Genomic DNA, 19,151 nt, shown 5'->3' with positions numbered 1-19,151 from the left:
TGAAACCTGGTTAAGTGGGACCTGGATAAGTGAGAAACCTCTATAGCTGGGACTCATGGTGCGGTCCCGACACTTTAGCACTGAATTACCTCTGTTAATGAGAAAAAACGAACCTCTATAACTGGGATTCGTTGTTGTGATTTTATAGTCACATTTACCTCTATAAGTGAGACGGAGAGTGTATTTTACCTCTTTTACTGATACTATATTTATAAGATTACATTTTCCTAATTGTTTTTTAGACTTTTATAGGGAATTGACTTCTGTATCTGAGATAACGTCAATCTATGACCTCTCTAACTTGGACTTCTTTGAACGATTTCCGTATTCTTACTAACTTTTAGTCTATCCACAAATTCCGCATTTGCCTAATTGTGTCTAAACAACTTCAAACTTTGATTTAGTTCATTTATCTAAGTAGCTAAAACTACCCAAACGAAAGCTGAAATTTTGATAAGTAACACGAAAAAATTAATTTTCATTTATTAAATTTCTAATACGCAATGAAGTCCATATCAAATTTAATTTAATTTTGATATATCTATCCATTGGAGAATCATTCAAAATAAATTCAAAGAAATATTTAAACAGGCTTAATACATATTTAGGGACAAGGATTATTTTACCTTATTTAGTTTTAAAGATATTAATCATTAAATACCTTATTAACCACCTCTATAACTGAAATATACTCTATTCTCACCTCTATTAATGGAAACCTCTGTAAATGAGACAGAAATTTATCTGTACCTGGCTAACTGGGAACCTGGGTAAGTGGAAAACCTCTTTAAGTGAGACAAATTTGCTCGTCCCTTGAGATCTCACTTATCCAGGTTTCACTGTATAATTAAATGGCAATCGAACACAAAAACCAAGTTTCAGGACTTCAGGATGCAGTCTTCATTTTTTGCAATATTAATTGACGTAATTCATTTATATAGGTATTTATAATAATTACTCTAATATTATAAAGTACCCAATTACATCAAATCTAAAAGTTTTTAATTTTAATTTGCTAGTTAAAAGACATACCTACCTACTAAGTTATATGCCCAGCAGAGTTAACATTATCAGATAACGCCATAAACTAAGGTATACGTCAAATATTTGCGCTTTAAAAAGGTAATAAAACTAGATGAGCCAATAACTTCTAAACATTTCTACAATATTTACAATTCAAGGTGTCAGAGCAAGACGGCACGATTGTTTATATTGCCGTCTCTACCGGATGTCTAATGCAACGCGTGCGTCGCATTTCGTCATTTGTCAAGTCTCTGCTCGAGCCAAATTAGATTGACCCCTGTTATTTAGAAACACATTAGAAAACCAAGGTCTAACTTGCTAGTTTTAGTGCCAAATTTAAATAGAACCCTGTCTGTAAGAAGTACGGTAGATTTGGAAGGGCTTAAAACATTGGACATGGGGATATGAGATATCAGTTGTGAGAAACTAGGACGCGCTTAAAGAGCGGACGTTTGCGAAATGTTATCGGTAGAACATATGTTTTCCTGATTTAAGAAAAACCTAGAAGGATATAACTGAATATTTCGGGTTTCTTTCGAGAGGCGTGTTAAATCGCTGGCCCAATATTACAGGGTACTATGTTTCACTTTTGTCGAACTAAAATGTGAACATTGTCATAGTGATATTAAGATTTCAACTATCTTGAAAATGTAACATAAAACCCTGTAATAAGTATTGGGCCACCAAAATGTCAGCGATTGTAGTCTGTCTCAGCGCTGCTGAAAAAATTAAAAACATGCCTAAAACAGCTTATTTTTTAGGGATTCTTAGATTATTTAACATAAAAATATATCTTAATGTTAGCTCTTTAATTGTCAGCATTAAGTTACAGAGTTTAAGTACAAATTTGCACACACTTAAACTACAACAAAAATTAGGTAGGTAACAAAATATAAATAGGAGGAAAATGCTGAAATTGTCAGATTTATTCACCTCTTACAAGAACTTTATTGTTTAATCTTTGTTCGTCATGTTAATTATAACATTATATACCTACCACAATTAACTTAAAATAATAAGGTGACCAATTAAATTAAAAAAAAAACAAGCTACAATCATCCCAATTCGAACGTTACACTGACAATGATATTTATTTGAATGATGTTATTTAGTTATCGCACGTCCATGTACCTATATTACGGACAGTCGCACAAGTACGAGCGAAATGCACGATATCACGTCATCAGTTAGAAGTCATTCTGATATCAGTGTACGAATTGGCCTGATCACTCAATCTTGTCCAGAAATGGCCCGTATTTACGGACGCAGACGCCGCATGCCGGATATAAAACGCCGGGCGACATTCCCAACGACATTTGCTCTGTGATCGTGCGCATGATAGCATCCCTTATTATCAAAGTATTATAACGTTTAGAAAATATTATTATTATTTATTGAAAAATAAGAGATAAGTGAAGTGTTTTTGTGTTTATTTGGAATTTTTGTTTTAATTTATTCGGTGAGTATTTTGGCTTTTTTTTAAATCGCTATTAAATTAAAATTATATTTATTTGTTGACTAGGTTTATTTAGTCAGTTTTTCTGTAAAAATATACCGTTAATAGACTATACATTTAATTCCGCGGCTTAAAATAAAATACAATACCTAGAATCAGACCAAGAAAAGTCTGCAGCGGATTTGATAGCGAGTATTATTTTAAACGTCAAACTTATATGAAATTATGACGTATAAATAACACTGGCACTGCGAGGGCTATCAAAATCGCTGCAGACTTTTCGTAGCTTCACTCTAGGTAAAATATTTTAATTACCTACTTAAATATTATTTTTATATGAGTATTTACAAAATAAATCAAATATGTACGTACGTTACTACTATTTACCTAAACAACTTAAATATTAGTAAGTGAATTAATCTCAAGACCTTAAATTATTACTCCATTAATTGAATCATAATTATAGAACATAATAGGAAATAGAAACAGAAGGTTATTAAAATATAGACCATCGAATAAATCGTGTTTTTTCTATTTTTATCATATTATTTATTACGAAACCCTAAAAAAATGTTGATTGCATACATAAAATTTATATTTCGCGCCTTTTTCTAGTGACCCCAAAGATTGAAGTTGTTCAGCCAGACTCATGTGTAATCAACTAGATAACGCATCTCAGCTGCATTTGCCCGATTATCACACTATGCGTATGCGCAAATTCAGTCACTTCTGACGTCACAGACTCTACCTCGTGCATTTTATTTATTAGTTATGTACGTTACGGTAACTAGCGTGGTTTTCACATACCTAGTTAAAATTCTACTTACAATTGTGTTATTTTACGTTGTGACATTGATTTTTTTGTAAATTTAGAAAAATAGGGATAGATATAGGTATACACAGCGAGTATGTAGAGTAGATAGGTATGTAAGAATCTTACCTGTAAGATGCCCACTTTATCCAAAGCGCGACCACTTATTTCACTTGCGTCCATGCTTACCTGCTTTTCTGTAAATTATAATATCAACAAAAATTCAAGGACTGTTATATTACTCGTATAAACAATAAAAGAAACTATACAAAAAAAATACAATAGCCGCTCGCGGCGTTACTGTTTGCCCCCTGTGTAGTGACCTCACGATCTTTTTAAACTCTATCTATACCATTGACGCGTCTATGGCTTATGCATATGTAACCATATATACATATAGGTACCTAGGTAGGTAGTTGCCAAGCGGACCCCAGACTCCCACGAGCCGTGGCAAAATACCGGGACAACGCGACCTACCGACCGAGTTTCTACGGTAGGTATTTAATAAATATTTATCTACCGCTAAAGCACAAATAAAGCTTTAGTTTAGAATTCTAACAGGTTCAAGGTCTATAAGTATATACCGTAGTACCTAACTGGGTCAACAATCCTATTCGTTGCCTTGTTTTATGTCCCCAAAAAATGTGACAGATTGGAGCTTTTTGTATGAGATGAAACCTACAGGTAGAAAGGTATGCAATAGCACTCGACTTTTTTTTATTTAGTTGATAGAAGACACAATATATCTTAGGTACAAGCGTGATAGAGTGGTCAGGGTCAATTTTGACCCAACTATCCAGTGGCGGATTTCCCATAAGGCACAGTAGGCCCGGGCCTAGGGCGGCAAGATATTAGGGGCGGCAAATTGTGACAAAAAATCGCTGATGAAAAAAAATATAACTCAAAATTAGACCAGGCAACAAATTCTCAAAAAAGTACCTATAGAGGGAAATGCTTGCAACACAATTTTTGACTTTGTACCTATTTTTATTTGAACTATCTAGGAGGTGAACATATCAAAAGTCCCCGGCCGTAGCCCTTGAGCCAGGGGAAGAGAGAGGTCTCCGAAACTGCCGGACCAATTAAGTTGAAATTTGCCACACATATGTAAGGTGGACGTGGACGGACGGACCCAAAGATGGACGTGTAACGTAAATAATAGTGTTGTACAACATGGGGCGTAAGTTGAATATTGCAAACGAGAGTAAGTTAAATCGCGACGGCTTGCCGGAGCGATTTATAGGCTCGAGTTTGCAATATTATTACGCCCCGAGATACACACAATGTTTTTCATCACACTTGCGATACAAAAAATAAGTTTAAAGACAAAAAACTGTTAATTATGGCACTAGAAACTTCATAACTCCCTAGGGAAAACAAATTTTCTATAACTCCCGCTTCGCCTACGTGCAATTCCACATTTACTGAGCGAGTGTGATGAAATAGTACATTTCGATGCTAGTGCGGAAGGTATGTCATTACTTCACGAGTACCGAGATATCTTGCCACGAGCCGTAGGCGAGTGGCAAGACTCGGGACGAGTGAAGAATGACATTTCCGCACGTGTATCGAACGACGTTTTTTAATACAGTTGCGAAAAAATAAGAAAAACATTGTTAATCGTACACTAAACAAAAGTGGTAACAGTGACAGCTCGGTTAGACGTCGTCTTTAAGTATATTATATCTATGGGCGTTTGGCAGCTATTCCGTTCCATTCAGTCAACTTATTAAGAACGGAATTTTCAATATTGAATATTAAAAAACAAACGTGTTATAATGATGAAGAGGTAAGTAATTAAATATGAAATACGTAATATTTTTCGTATTCTTACATTAACGGTAGGTTTTTATGCTGATTACGACGTTTAAAGGAAACTAATATTAACACTCATCAATAAGTAGTCGTGAATTGGAACAAGTATAAATTTAAAAAAATTGGAAAAGTAAAAAGCACTAGTTCGAGATAGCCAACTTTCCGCACGCTAAACAGCTACGTAAAGTAGCACTTTTTGAGCAACTGTAATAAAAATGAATTTTAAATATAGCCTCCATATTTTGGGGGGTAAATGAGAAAATTTAAAAATAAAGTTTTTCAAACTATATCGTGTTACATATCAAATCAAAGAGCTCATTGTAAGAATCTCAGATTTTTTTTATAATATTAGGATAAATAGTTTAGCAGTTATTCAAGAAAATCGTTTTTTAATGTTTTTGTAGGTACATGAAAGTCAATGTTATTGGTAAAACTGTCACTTAAAATGAATAAGTATTTGCTTATTTTTTTCATAAAACCTATGATGTTCCTATGATCATGTCACAAGGACGTATAGTTTCTAAGATATAATAAGCGAAAAACCGAAAAATGTGACCTTCAAACCAAACCCCCCAACTTTTGATATGTTCACCTCCTAACGAGTCCAAAAAAGTTACTAAGTAAAAAATGTGTCCCAAGCATTTCCCTCTATAATATATCTTTCCGTTGCCTGATCTAAATGTAGTCAATATGATGGGTGCTGATGCTGAGAAGGGGGCGGCTACAAGGCTTGGGGCCTAGGGCGGCAAAGACTGCAAATCCGCCACTGCAACTATCTAAATCTATCTCGTTGACAGGGAAGGGCCTCAGGTAACTCGGTGAACGACCGCCGTCATGTGACCCGCGCACTTTACTTCGGCCTTCGCCTGCTAAAGGAGCTGTGTTTACTAAACATAGTGTCGGAGACTAGAATTTCCGCTACAACTAGATACCTAGTTGTCAAATTATAGTGTCTAGAGTCAGACCAAGAATAGTCTGCAGCGAATTTAATAGCCCACGCAGTGAAAGTGTTATTTTAAAAGTCAAACTTCTAAGAAATTATGACGTATAAATGACACTTGCACTGCGTGGGCTATCAAATCCGCTGCAGACTTTTTTTGATCCGACTCTAAGCTATGTTACTTTGCACCGACTTAAACAGAACAGACTGGTCCGACTCGCACTTGTCCGGTTTTTTTTTTCATTGCTAACTCCATGCAAAGATAGATTCGGCAGACTATTGTTATGATTTATGATATAAAACTTACACATATCGACCCCATAGTAGTACCTAGATAGTAATATTTGTACCCATCATTACTTTCGGAAGAACGCAAATTATTTTTTGTCAAATAATTTCTATTCATTTAGATGGCCTTCAAGACACTAGCAAAATTGGTAACCTTACGAATATTTAATCGATCATTTGCCTCAGAGGACGAGTAGGTCTTAGGAAATAATCATGGTGAAATAACCTGCTACTAATTCTCGAACGATCCACGTGTCTCTCAGCATTTGTATGAGAGATAAATACAAAAATTTCATTTATTTATATACCTAGTGCTTGATTTTTCTGTTGTAACCCATGCCAATTCCTGGGGTTAGTTGCCAAGCGGACCCCAGGCTCCCGTGATGAGCTATGGCAAAATGCCGGGACAATGCGAGGAAGATGATGATACCTACTTAGTGCTTTGTTTTCATAAAATAAATTCGTATCAAAATACGTAATACATTTAAATTAAAGTCTCACCTACTTAGAATTTGACCTAATTATTTTGAAATCGCAATGATATCCATCAAATGATAACTATCTATTTTTTCATTAGGTATTCACGCGCATTTTTTAAAAATAATGATACAGCTACCTATCTCGGTTCGCGAAGATTGTAGACACTAATACTTACCCCCTAAGATCTTGTTTTTACTCACAGTATATATTAGGTACCTACTTAATTTGTAGATTTCTTATTCCATAACTGCCCTTTTCCATTATTTTTCATGTGTCATCTGTCTGTATTTTTCATCGGTGATAAAATTTAGTTTGCTGGATGAAAATTTAGACTTTCATTCAGCAAACTAAATTTTATCACCTCTAAAGAGACCTACTACAGACTACAGACCAACTCATACTTACATTGGCGTTGTCCCCATGGTCTCGGAGAAGACTGGCTCAAGTTGACATCAACATCTTCTAGCCGCGCGAGTTTGATAATGTTTAATAATCGTGAAAGTTTAAATCAGTGTCATACTTACTTTGTCAAATACTTGTCCCCTTTAACTTCCTTAAATATTGACCCCAAACGTCACAGCGGCCGCAGTGCACATGCACATAGTTCATTGATATATCGATAAACGAATATCGATACTGGTACTAGCGGGATCCGGATAGAGTCGGTCTTATCGCGCGAAGTAATTTGTTTGTTCGCTCCCAGTAAATAAGTTCGTGTAAACAGTTTTCGGTTTAATTAAGGTTTTGTGATAAGTTACATTGTACAAGGATAATGATTACTGATTTCTACGAATCGATCGCGTGGTCAGTAAGTGCACCTAGTGTAAATTCCATGTCTATTCCATGTTTGACGTGGCGTACAAGTTTGCGTCTAGTGTCATTTTGTTGCATGGGATTTCGAGTTTCCAAAAGGTCCCGCTTGGCTAGAGATGCACCGGATATCCGGTTACTATCCGGTATCCGGCCTATCCGACCATTATTTTACTATCCGGCCGGTTACCGGACAGTGACCTACTATCCGGCCTGATACCGGATAGTAACAATGCTTGATTTTGGAGTAAACAAATTGGATTTAAGAAACAGACACGGTCATTATCGTACTTGTTTATTATTTTAAAACTATTTAATCATTCCACTGACTTGCACGCGCACTCATTTCGAACCTAGAAATGAGTCCGCGCGAACGTTTACTAGGAAACAGGTCAAACCTGCAGAATGCGTACCTGAAAAACCGAAATGTAGGTATATTCATATTCATATTCAATTCTTTATTGCAGATAACAGATGATCCATATTAAATTAAAATAATTAAAATTACGTACACAATAATAAAACAATAAATAGGTACACTTAAAAATGATTAAAATAATAAAATTAAAAATTAAAGTATTCATATATTATATTCATATATTATATTCATATATTATATGTATTAGTTAGTATAGTTCCGCTGGCCGAATATTCGGCGGCCGAATACCGGATATTCGGCCGATGGTCAGGCCGAATATCCGGTATCCGGCCAAACGACTATCCGTTGCATCTCTAAAATTTTCACTAGGGATTTAGTAGGAAAAATAAAGAGTGACACTGAAAATTTTCGAATATCAAAATTATTATGCATCATGTTTTAATGTTTTGCTTAACTGTTTAATTTTTTTTACGAAGGAACTAATCAGGAAAGCTTACAAGTGCATAGCGATTTTAGTTTCTCAGTGGTTTTGTATAGCGATAGTAGGTATTCTTGTCCGTTTATTTGTTAATCATACAGCTGACTTAAATACGTAAATTATACATAATTACTTATTACAACTTACATGTTGTTTTCTAGTTTCCAAGATGACATTATTTTCAAGTCGCTATCTTATACAGAAATTAATAGATGTTGTTGCATGTGCGCACGCGCGCGATGTTGATCGCATAGCGACATTGACAATCGGTTATTTTTCCATAAGTACTTTATTTATATGTAATTATGGATAACATCAGTCTACATTCTATACACTAGCATGTCCTTATGGAAAATGTTTCCAAGTTACCTTTTCTACGCTTTATAACATTATAACTTCCTTGTAAGTTGTGTATTTTATTGTTACTCGATAATAGGCGATAAACGATAATTATTGTACATAGCTATATAAGTATTACGTATTATACAACTTTCTATGAGAATAATATCAAGGTCGCCTGTGTCCGTATGTGTAGGTATTTAAGTCGTATAATTTTTTTAAACCTCTTTTAAATATCGCTATTAATTTAATACCTTTTGCTACTTATCTAAATTCAGCCATCTTGGTAATTAATATTATTTTTACAATATTAATAACAAACTTAGAATAAAAAGTAACCTAAAATTAAAACTACCTACAAAACTATATTATTTTTAGATTATATGTTTAGGTCTTTATCAGTATTATCACACTACAATACATACTTACATTTCACTTTCGGTAACATAACAATACGTAATGTGCTCTCCGACGATATGGCAGACAGCCAACGCCATTTCTAATTCACAAAACGTTTATATATACTGATTTATCCACTGGTTTCTAATACACCTGTATTTATAATTATAATTACTTAGATCTCTATATTCATTACGACGAATGACACGCTAGGCTGGGCCGGGGCTCTACTTGCACGCCTCTCAAAAGTCTCAAATATCCGAAATACTATTGTTCCACGTACGGGAAATAATTTGTCATATGCTAGAGATCGGATATTCGACCTACTGGCTCTTTCTCATTAAAGTGAGCAATACTGTAGGTATACCTACTTATTCGTATGTGTGATGTGTGTGAATAGCCACCCAGTCTGCGATGCCATGGCGTCTGCCGTAATGAAAGATACAATCGAATTAGATTTGGACATCGTCCATTAATCACAAACGTGTTCTTATGCAAAACAATTTATTTATTATTTATTTAACATTTATTATGAAACCATACAATACATGAAAGTACAAATGGCAGACTTAATGCCATAAGGCATTCTCTACCAGTCAACCATTAAGCCAAACAGAAACTTGTTGATGCGGAAGACGAAATTAGTACAGAGCGATAAAATTCACTATCTAAATACTACGAGTACTTAAGGAAAATTTGCTCTGTGCTTCTCATGTTGGGAGAGGAGATCGTTCCAGAAACGTTTTGCTTTGAGGGCTAAAGAGTTGGACATGAAACCAGTGCGATAAAGAGGAATAGAGAGTTGAAGACTACGAGAGGTCTGAAGGCCGTTATGTGTGTAGATACTTACTTCAGAGGTCACAGGGAAAACTACTCTATTTTCGGCTTCTCACCTAAAGTTAGAATCTTCAAACTTTTTAAAAAGCTTTGGTCACTTTTCAATCCTTAAAGTTTGCTTTTCCCCAGCACGTTTACTTTAGTTTACCCTATGTCTATCAGATATTATAGTAACTCCGTACATCATTATAGTAACCAACGCCGAGTTTCATTAGAATCATTAGTGAGATAACTACTCTACTAAGTAGGTATACCTACTATCACCATGTCGACAAACTCGACAGCCGCGTCATTGAGTCAAAGTTCTTGAGTCAAAACAAGATAACTCTTGCCCAACTCTGCCGCCCTAGTAACTGTTATCACGAATGTTGCCTAATTTCATAGTAATTGAGACTTGAATTAAATGTTGACCTTCGGATGTTTTTTATAAGATTCACAACGTCAGTTAAAAAATACGTAATGTAAATTAATGTTGAAAATATAATAGGGTTCTGGCATCCTAGCAAGTCGGTCCATTTAACGCATTTCGCTGAAGGAAAACATGATGAGGAAACCGTAATAGTCCTAATAAGGCATAGCACACTCTCAGTAGCAATGTCAGATGATAGTGGCTTTCGTAAAAACCAAGCGGACGCCACACAAGATCCCATGAGCTGCGGCAAAATGCAAAGACAAGGCCAGGAAGATGTAAAGCAAAACCTAATCTTTATATGTGAGAAGTTAGATACTTCTCACATATAAAGATTACTCAATGAAACTAGTACATAATGACATGACAAAGTATCCATTATCGTATTTTACTCCACTTCAACTGATGGAAGGAAAACATCAAATCTCTAACCTTAGCGGTCAAGGTAAAAATCCGCTCAGCAACCCGTCGGTAACTTTTCTGTACTATCAGTAATAGGTACCTACTTATAATAATCTATTTTTGATACCAATATATTTTGCACATTATTATTTATCATTTGTGTGAACGTTGAGACTGAGACAACTGAGACTAAGCAGCGGAAAGGTTCGGTAATTCCATATTAAACGTAAATATTATGTCTTCACCCGATTGCAGTTTCGCGGCAATGAAATAAAATCTCGTTGGGAACAGTAAACATCGGTCGATGAATGGTCGCTATCATGACTAAACAAGAGTCATGACATGACTGACTAAAATAGACGATTAGACTTAGGAGAGGTTAACTCCTAAATTACATTATGCCTATGAAAAGAAACTAGAGTCGCATCAAGCTTACACTTTGCAGAGCAGAGACAGAGTGTGGAAATGCCATCATAAACATCAAGTTTCTATGAAAATCCTAAGTTTAAAATGTCACTTCGATACCTTGTCATTTAGATACAAGATGGTGTACCTATAGTTATCTTAGTCGGACTCTACGTCAGAAGCTGCGTGTAATATCATTAACAGTTAGGTTAGGTACCATTTAAAACGGTATTCCTGGCCTTAAACACATAGACAAACTAAAGTTGTACCTCCCGAATTCACTAGGTACCTATATACCTATCGTGTGTCCAATATAGAAATTGTGGGCATTTGTTTCACCAAAGTTCTTAACTTTCGGACACTGAAAATACCTCAATCTGTGTAGTTAAAAATCTTTAAGCTGACCGTTTAGTTTAAACCTATGAGAGCTCATAATCCTAAATGGTCACCTTAAAAGATTTCAACTATACATATATCAACCACTTTCCACATTCCTAACCAGAAATAATCTCATTCCAGCAATGTCCCGAGTGTGCGTAGTCGGGGCTGGAGCGGCGGGTCTGTGTGCGGCCCGACACCTGCTCGCGGAGACCTGCGTGTGCCAGGTGGACGTGCTGGAACAGGCCGCGCAGGTCGGCGGGACCTGGGTGTACACCGAGCACACGGGATATGACGACTTCGGCCTGCCCATACATACCAGCATGTACAAGAGTCTCAGGTACGTTTCTGAATACGACTTTATCCTTTCGAATTCCACTCAAAAGATCAAATTCGAAGTTAATGTTTGGGATATTTCTGCTTATAAATAAAAAAGTTATTAATGTAGTTTTACTCATTGGGTAGTCGCACTATCGATATCTATTTCAAGTTTTCTGATATCTGTTATATTTACGGAATTATCGCCTACACTTAACGATTACACTAGTATTAGGTACCTATTAGACCGCGAGCCACGAATAGGTTTCCATGACCAATCGCCTCCCGGGCGATAACTCGTATAGTGGTTAACGCCTACGTATGATGAACCCTCGTGGACGTCAGCTGCCGCTCCGTTGGTGGGTTGAGGAATAGCAGCCACCGAAATAGACATGTGCGCCGCGCCGCCGCGCCGCCGCCGCCGACGATTTTTCCACGCCGCCGCCGCCGATAAATTTGACCGGCGTATAATCGGCGTGGGAAATTTTGATACCTATCGTGTCTTATTCCATGTTGCGTAGTGAGTAGATAGTGTCAGAGGTATCATTTAAAGATCCTTATGCTTTTTCGCTTATTATTTGCCAGTGAAGCAAATTAGCATCATTTTTGTCGTTGCGGTGTTAGCTGTGATAACGATTTAGCGTTAATTTAATCAAGATCTAGTTTCTGGATCTCAGGTTACGTAGGTCACTCGATAAGTTTTGAGATGCTCGAAATTCGAAAATGGAACGCACCTGAATTATATGTTTTAAAAAAGCAAATTTATTTAAAAATAGAACACAAGTTGCCGATTCGCTCCAATTTAAAAAATGAATATGTTACAGTCATTTTTCCAAAACGGTTCCCGCGTTTATTCTTTGAAACAATGGAGCTTAACCGCGAACATTTGCGTGCTATGATATTTTATATGATTTTAAATTTGGTTTGTCAGAACAATCGTGTTTGCAACGATTGCAGTCAGCGTTAGGAGATTCTGCTCCTTCACGGGCAACAGTTTTTAGATGGTTCAACGAATTTAAAAGGGGTAAAACCAGCCTCGAAGATGACCACCGAAGTGGTAGCCCGCAAACAGCAGTAACTGCAGAAAACGTGTGGACTACTGAAATGTTGGTGCGAGAAGATCCACGAATAACATACAAGGACATAGAGAAGATCCTAGCGGTCAATTCGGGGGGCGTTAATATAATCCTACATCAATATCTTGGAGTGAGGAAGCTCTGTTGTCGTTAGATCCCGCGTTTGCTCTAACAAACTGATGAAGTTGCGATTTCTGCCCTATCGGAACAAGACTGGCAAAAATGTTTTCAGAGTTGGTTTAGATGAATGGAACTTTGAATATAGAATGATGGAGAGTATTTTGAAAAAATGTAATATAAATAGTGCTAATATCTTGAATAGTTTTTCTGTATCTCAAAACTTATCGAGTGACCTACGTATTATTTGATATTCTATCGCGCAGCTTTTTTGTAGAACGCATTTTGTTCTACATCAATAGTCTCTTTATTGTCAATTTAATCAGTAAACTTATGTCAAGATAATATCAGGTTCATATCCTAGGACATAAACATGCTATTTTCTTCTTAGAATCTCCAGCAAGCTGTCACCACGATTTTAATTGCGTATTTTATGATTTCTCGTATGATGCTGGTGACACGCATGAGGGTCATCAATGTCATTATATGATAGATATGATTTGATTTATTTATCACATAATATACAATTTTATTTAAAAATACACACGATCAATTCTTAGTCATTTTATGGTGATTATCAGTTTTTTTAAATTAACAATATATATTTCAATCAAAATTATAAAAGTCAGGTTAAAGCTTCGTAATAAGCTATACCTAAACAATTATACCTACTTATAGGAACTGAAATCACTAAGCTAGCAGTGAAGAAAACAAAGTAGACCTTAATATTCCATAAAACGGGACACTTCAAAGACATTCTGTTGAGCGAATCAACCTGCCAGAGACGTTTACTTTCGAAAACGATGACATCTTTATTCTAACATAAGTTTGAGTTAAACTTCAGTTCAGACAAATGTAAAGTATTCATCATTATTTCGTTCGTAACAAATCCTACGTGAGGCGACAGCGGCTGGGAAAAGTCAATATAGATTTAAGGCAATTTAAAGATTCTTTTTGGGTTTTATTTGTATTTCACTTACAAAGTAAGTAAAAATACTGCCTAAAATGTAGCGTTTTAAAGTATCCTTTTTATTTTAATATTTAAACATACCGTTGGTAACCGTTAGGTTGGTATTGGTAATAAATGGTTGCCAAGTGACATGCCGGGATATAATTTTCGGCAATAATTTAGAAAACACACATAATATGCTTTTAATAGCTTAGTAAATACTCAGAAGGCTTTAATGTAGAGTTTCTACAGCCACGTTCTCATGCAGTATCAAAAATTATGCCACGCCGATTTCACGCCGATCACGCCGCCGCCGCCGGTCAAAAAATCATCGGACGCCGCCGCCGATGATTTTGCCATCGGCGCACATCTCTACACCGAAATACGTAAAAAAAAAATATCTCTTCAGTCATCACCTCCCGTTTGATTGTTAATAAAAAAATCGTCAGCCGGTTGTATCGCGGTGGAAATATCGTCAGCTGTGCACATGAACATGTAAAAAAACTAAACTGAAAACCCCAAAAGAAATTTGCAAGTATGTTGCATACCTATTAATTATCATTATCGGTCTCGTAAAGTCGAATACCTAAGAACTATTATTTCAAAGAAACTATCTATGTATAACATATTGAATATAAAATAACTTATTAAAATTTCAGTTAAAAAAAAAAAGAACTATTTACTATCTGAAAAATGTCTAGCACGTTATGTACACGCGATTGTAAACGTGCGTGTACTTACCTTCAAAGTGATAGCAGTAGTTAACTCATGAGTAACTAACTTAGTACATATTATCATATGACCGGGAATGCGATCGAGTTTATGATACTCAATATTTCAATTCTATAACTAATAAATATATTACAAATATATCTCTGCTTTGCCTAAAGGTTGACTGGTAGAGAGAATGCCTCATGGCATTAAGTCCGCCTTGTGTACTATAAGGTTTTCTTTTGTGCAATAAAGGTTAAATAAATACGTACATACCTGCTTACTTCTAACATTTGAACAACATTCAGAACTCCGTATAGGTATTTGCTATTCTGCCGTAACAATAATTGAAAACCTCAATTAAATTAGTAACTAGAGCCAGTTAGTGACTCTGTGAGCCGCTCATAGGTCCGCCAATTTAGAAAATTTCAAAAAAATTAATTATTATAAATTCGACGCCAACACACCATCAAGCGTAGCGCTGTCAACCGCCGAAGCCGACGACCTAAGTAGCAACGCGCCCTATTATACATGTTTTGGTTAAGCTAAAATGTTAAGCAGATAGTCATATTCACATTAACCATTCATCTTAGCACATGTTACTTTCTCCGTATTACATAGTTAGTAATTAGTTTACTGACCATTGGTAGACTCTAAGTCTTTGCAATAAGAGTTATTGTGTTGTATAATCAACAGTGTTGATGGTACACTGAGAGAAAAGGATAACAAAAACACACTTAGAATTACAAAAATAAACTTAATCCGGGGACAAGGAGAGTCAACTAATAGGAACAAATTGACTTTTGCAATTTCTATTAGTTCTTGCAATTTCTATTATCTGTTTGTTGAAATTAGATTTAGGATTACTGAGCTGTTTGTAGAAATAAATAAACTTTACAGAAATAGTGAAACGTCTATACTTAATTATTACTAAACTTAATTTTTACCCCCAGTACAGAACTGCTTTTTAATTCCTGGTTTAGTTTACTAATGATTTTTCTCTCAGTGTAGCTACCTACACGCGCGACCTTTTATCGACGTTTTTCCTAATCTAGCTAAATAAAGTTTACTCACACTATGTCTGGCCATCTTCAATACGAGGTACATAAATATCGACCTTATTTACCAAACATACGGCTTAAAATATAATATTTACTACAGAGCGAAGGTTATCTTGTTACTACATTGTTCTGGATTTATTTTTACTAAGTTATGCAATTAAATAAGTGCAAGATAATAATGCAAATAATAAATGCGTCAGTTGCATCAATCTCTTAAAGTGTCATTCTATGCTATGACGACCGGTCTGGCCTAGTGGGTAGTGACCCTGCCTGCGAAGCCGATGGTCCTGGGTTCGAATCCCAGTAAGGGCATTTATTTGTGTGATGAACACTAGTATTTGTTCCTGAGTCATGGGTGTTTTCTATGTATATATATAAGTATGTATTTATCTATATAAGTATGTATATCGTCGCCTAGCACCCATAGTACAAGCTTTGCTTAGTTTGGGGCTAGGTTGATCTGTGTAAGATGTCCACCAATATTTATTTTATTTATTTATGGAACTTGCTAGGTATGTACGTAAACAAAAGTCTGGTAAATTCATAATTCTTTGACAATTTCAATATGGCGGTTTGTTTACATAGTTAGCAAGTTCCATAAAATGACACTTTACATGAACATTGTTATATTAAATGAGCAAGAACTCGAATAGAAAGAACCACGGAGAAAATATTTCCTTTAGATTTAGTTTTACCCTAAATTAAAACGATATTTATGTACCTTAACCATAAATTGTCTTGAAAATATCTTGAACGGTCGGCGTCAAAAACGTGTTTACATTTTAATACCCTTTGCATGGCCTTATAAATTCTCGTAATGGAATAGATTTCATAATTTCTGCCTCTTGAAGAAAATATCTTTCCTTGAACTGCTGAGATCCAGCTGTAACTAATAAGTAATAACTTACATCGATAGCGATATCATTATGGCATTGAAAATCGTAACCTGTGAAGGGTAGAGCCAGCCCTCTCTATAAGATACATTTATGCAGAAAGTTAACGATAAGAATGAAAGTTTTAATGACTCTTCAGGATCCATGCAGCTTTCGTAGTTGTCATGTTAATTGTGAATTTCACGCAGAGGTCATCATTCATTATCGAGTTTTGCGTTCAGCACATCACGTACAATAGCCGTGACAGCCATTAGATGATTACATAATTTGAATATGTTATTTAAGTATACATATTTAGAATATGGTAAGAACCACGTAATAACAATTGAATTAATTTTTCAATGACTGTTTAGTGTTATGACCGCGACGCAAATGCAAGAGGTGCAAGATACAGAGAGATTAGTAAAAGAAATGTCATCATCATCATCATCATCTCAGCCTATATACGTCCCACTGCTGGGCACAGGCCTCCTCTCGAGCACGAGAGGGCTTGGGCTATAGTCCCCACGCTAGCCCAATGCGGATTGGGGACTTCACATACATCTTTGAAAAGAAATGTAACCGAAAATTATCATGCTGGTCTTTCTTTCTTCCAGAACCAATCTGCCCAAGGAGATCATGGGTTTCCCTGACTTCCCCATCCCGGAAAGCGAGAAGTCGTACCTGCCCGCCAAGGACATGCTGGCCTTCCTGCAGCTGTACTCGGATAAACATGGAGTCACGGAACACATCAAGGTAAGCATGGTTTACAGAACCAAACTTTCCTGTTTTCCTGACTTCCCGATCCCTAAGAGCGACATGTTGTCAGCCCGCCAATGACATATGCTGGACTACCGCAGCTGGGGGCCTACCGCGAACCACGTTGTTGCCTCTCTGTAGCACTTACGTACGAATTTACAAGTGCGACAGAGAGGCAACACATCGAACGAGGCTTGCGGTAGGCCTTCTGTATTCGGATAAACAATGGAGTCACTGCGCATATTGAAGTAAGCATCATAACGCACTACGAGTGACAGGTTTGTATTTATGGAGAACAATATTTGAAGGGTTACCTAATTATATTATGAGGATGGGGAGGTATGTAAAGTAAAATTGTTGCGATCAAATATTGCAAACTAAGACCCACTTCCCTTTATTCGATTGAGCTGAAACCTCACATCTCGGAGTAAATATCTATGGAGCGGCCATTAACAGGCGTTCCCCTCTGCAAAAAGATCGCGGCCGCCGGTCAAGGAAGTTATATAAAACTAGTTGCCACACGTCATACGCCATTCAGCAAACGTCAGTCTAAGCGGAATGATAGGAGCCGAAAATGCCGAATTGCAGCGTTTTCTCATGCAAAATGAGATCGGAAACGTCTAGTCTACAAAAAGAACACGTTTTTTTATCATATTTAAGTACTGTTACATCTAAATATTATCAAATAGTGCATTAATTTTGCAAATAACTAAAAAACATTGTCAATCTGACAGTGATACCAGTGATATGATATTAGATCTAATTTAGGGTAATTCTAAAGAAGACTTTCTAAATATTAATTAGTAACGAGTAGAATTTCTAAGGCTACAAATATAATGACCACCAAAAAATACTTTGGTACCCTAAATAAAAAAATCATGCTTACCAAAAAAAATTACTGAACACCATAACAATACGGCCAAAAAATACAAAAGTACCACCATTTTAATTACGACTGCACTTCAAATTGTATTCAAATACCAAATATATTGAATGATCACCAAAAATCATTAATGATCACCAAATCTTGAAGACCAAATTAATGCGATATTTTCACCTAAATAAACCACTATGATTACCAAAAAATGTAAACATATTACCAAATAAAGTAAACTGATGCCAAAAATGGTACTAGAAAAGTAGGTTAGGTTAGGTTAAGTTTCAAATGCTACTAGAAAAGTGGGTTAGGTTAGGTTTGAACTGCGACCTTTATAGAAACGAAATGCTACTAGAAAAGTGGGTTAGGTTAGGTTTGAACTGCGACCCTTGCAGAAAAGAAATGCAACTAGAAAAGTGGGTTAGGTTAGGTTTGAACTGCGACCCTTACAGAAAAGAAATGCTACTAGAAAAGTGGGTTAGGTTAGGTTTGAACTGTGACCCTTGCAGAAAAGAAATGCTACTAGAAAAGTGGGTTAGGTTAGGTTTGAACTGCGACCCTTACAGAAACGAAATGGTACTAGAAAAGCGGGTTAGGTTAGGTTAGAACTGCGACTGTTACAGAAATAAAATGCTACTAGAAAAAGGTGACGAAGTGTATTAATTAATTTAATAGGATTATTTTGGAGTCATTTGATTTAATAGGATAGCAAGATTTAAAAATTTGGTTATAATTTTACATTAAAATGGAGTTCTAATTTTG

General features: G+C 35.9%; 1 protein-coding gene across 2 annotated transcripts in view; it reads left to right on the top strand.

Annotated features, from left to right (window-relative positions):
• Positions 1–2,344: 2,344 nt before the first annotated feature.
• The window catches only part of LOC134667559 (senecionine N-oxygenase), a 34,149-nt gene continuing 17,342 nt past the window's right edge, over positions 2,345–19,151 (top strand). For both annotated transcript variants that reach the window (XM_063524989.1, XM_063524990.1), the window contains exons 1-3: positions 2,345–2,482; positions 11,791–11,989; positions 17,371–17,509. In XM_063524989.1, the coding sequence (XP_063381059.1) occupies positions 11,793–11,989; positions 17,371–17,509 (336 nt within the window). In that variant the 5' untranslated portion in view covers positions 2,345–2,482; positions 11,791–11,792. The remainder of the gene's footprint in view (positions 2,483–11,790; positions 11,990–17,370; positions 17,510–19,151) is intronic.

This window comes from Cydia fagiglandana, chromosome 9, assembly GCF_963556715.1.
Source record: "Cydia fagiglandana chromosome 9, ilCydFagi1.1, whole genome shotgun sequence".
NCBI classification, from domain to species: Eukaryota; Metazoa; Arthropoda; class Insecta; order Lepidoptera; family Tortricidae; genus Cydia; species Cydia fagiglandana.
This window is presented reverse-complemented; position numbering and strand designations above follow the sequence as displayed.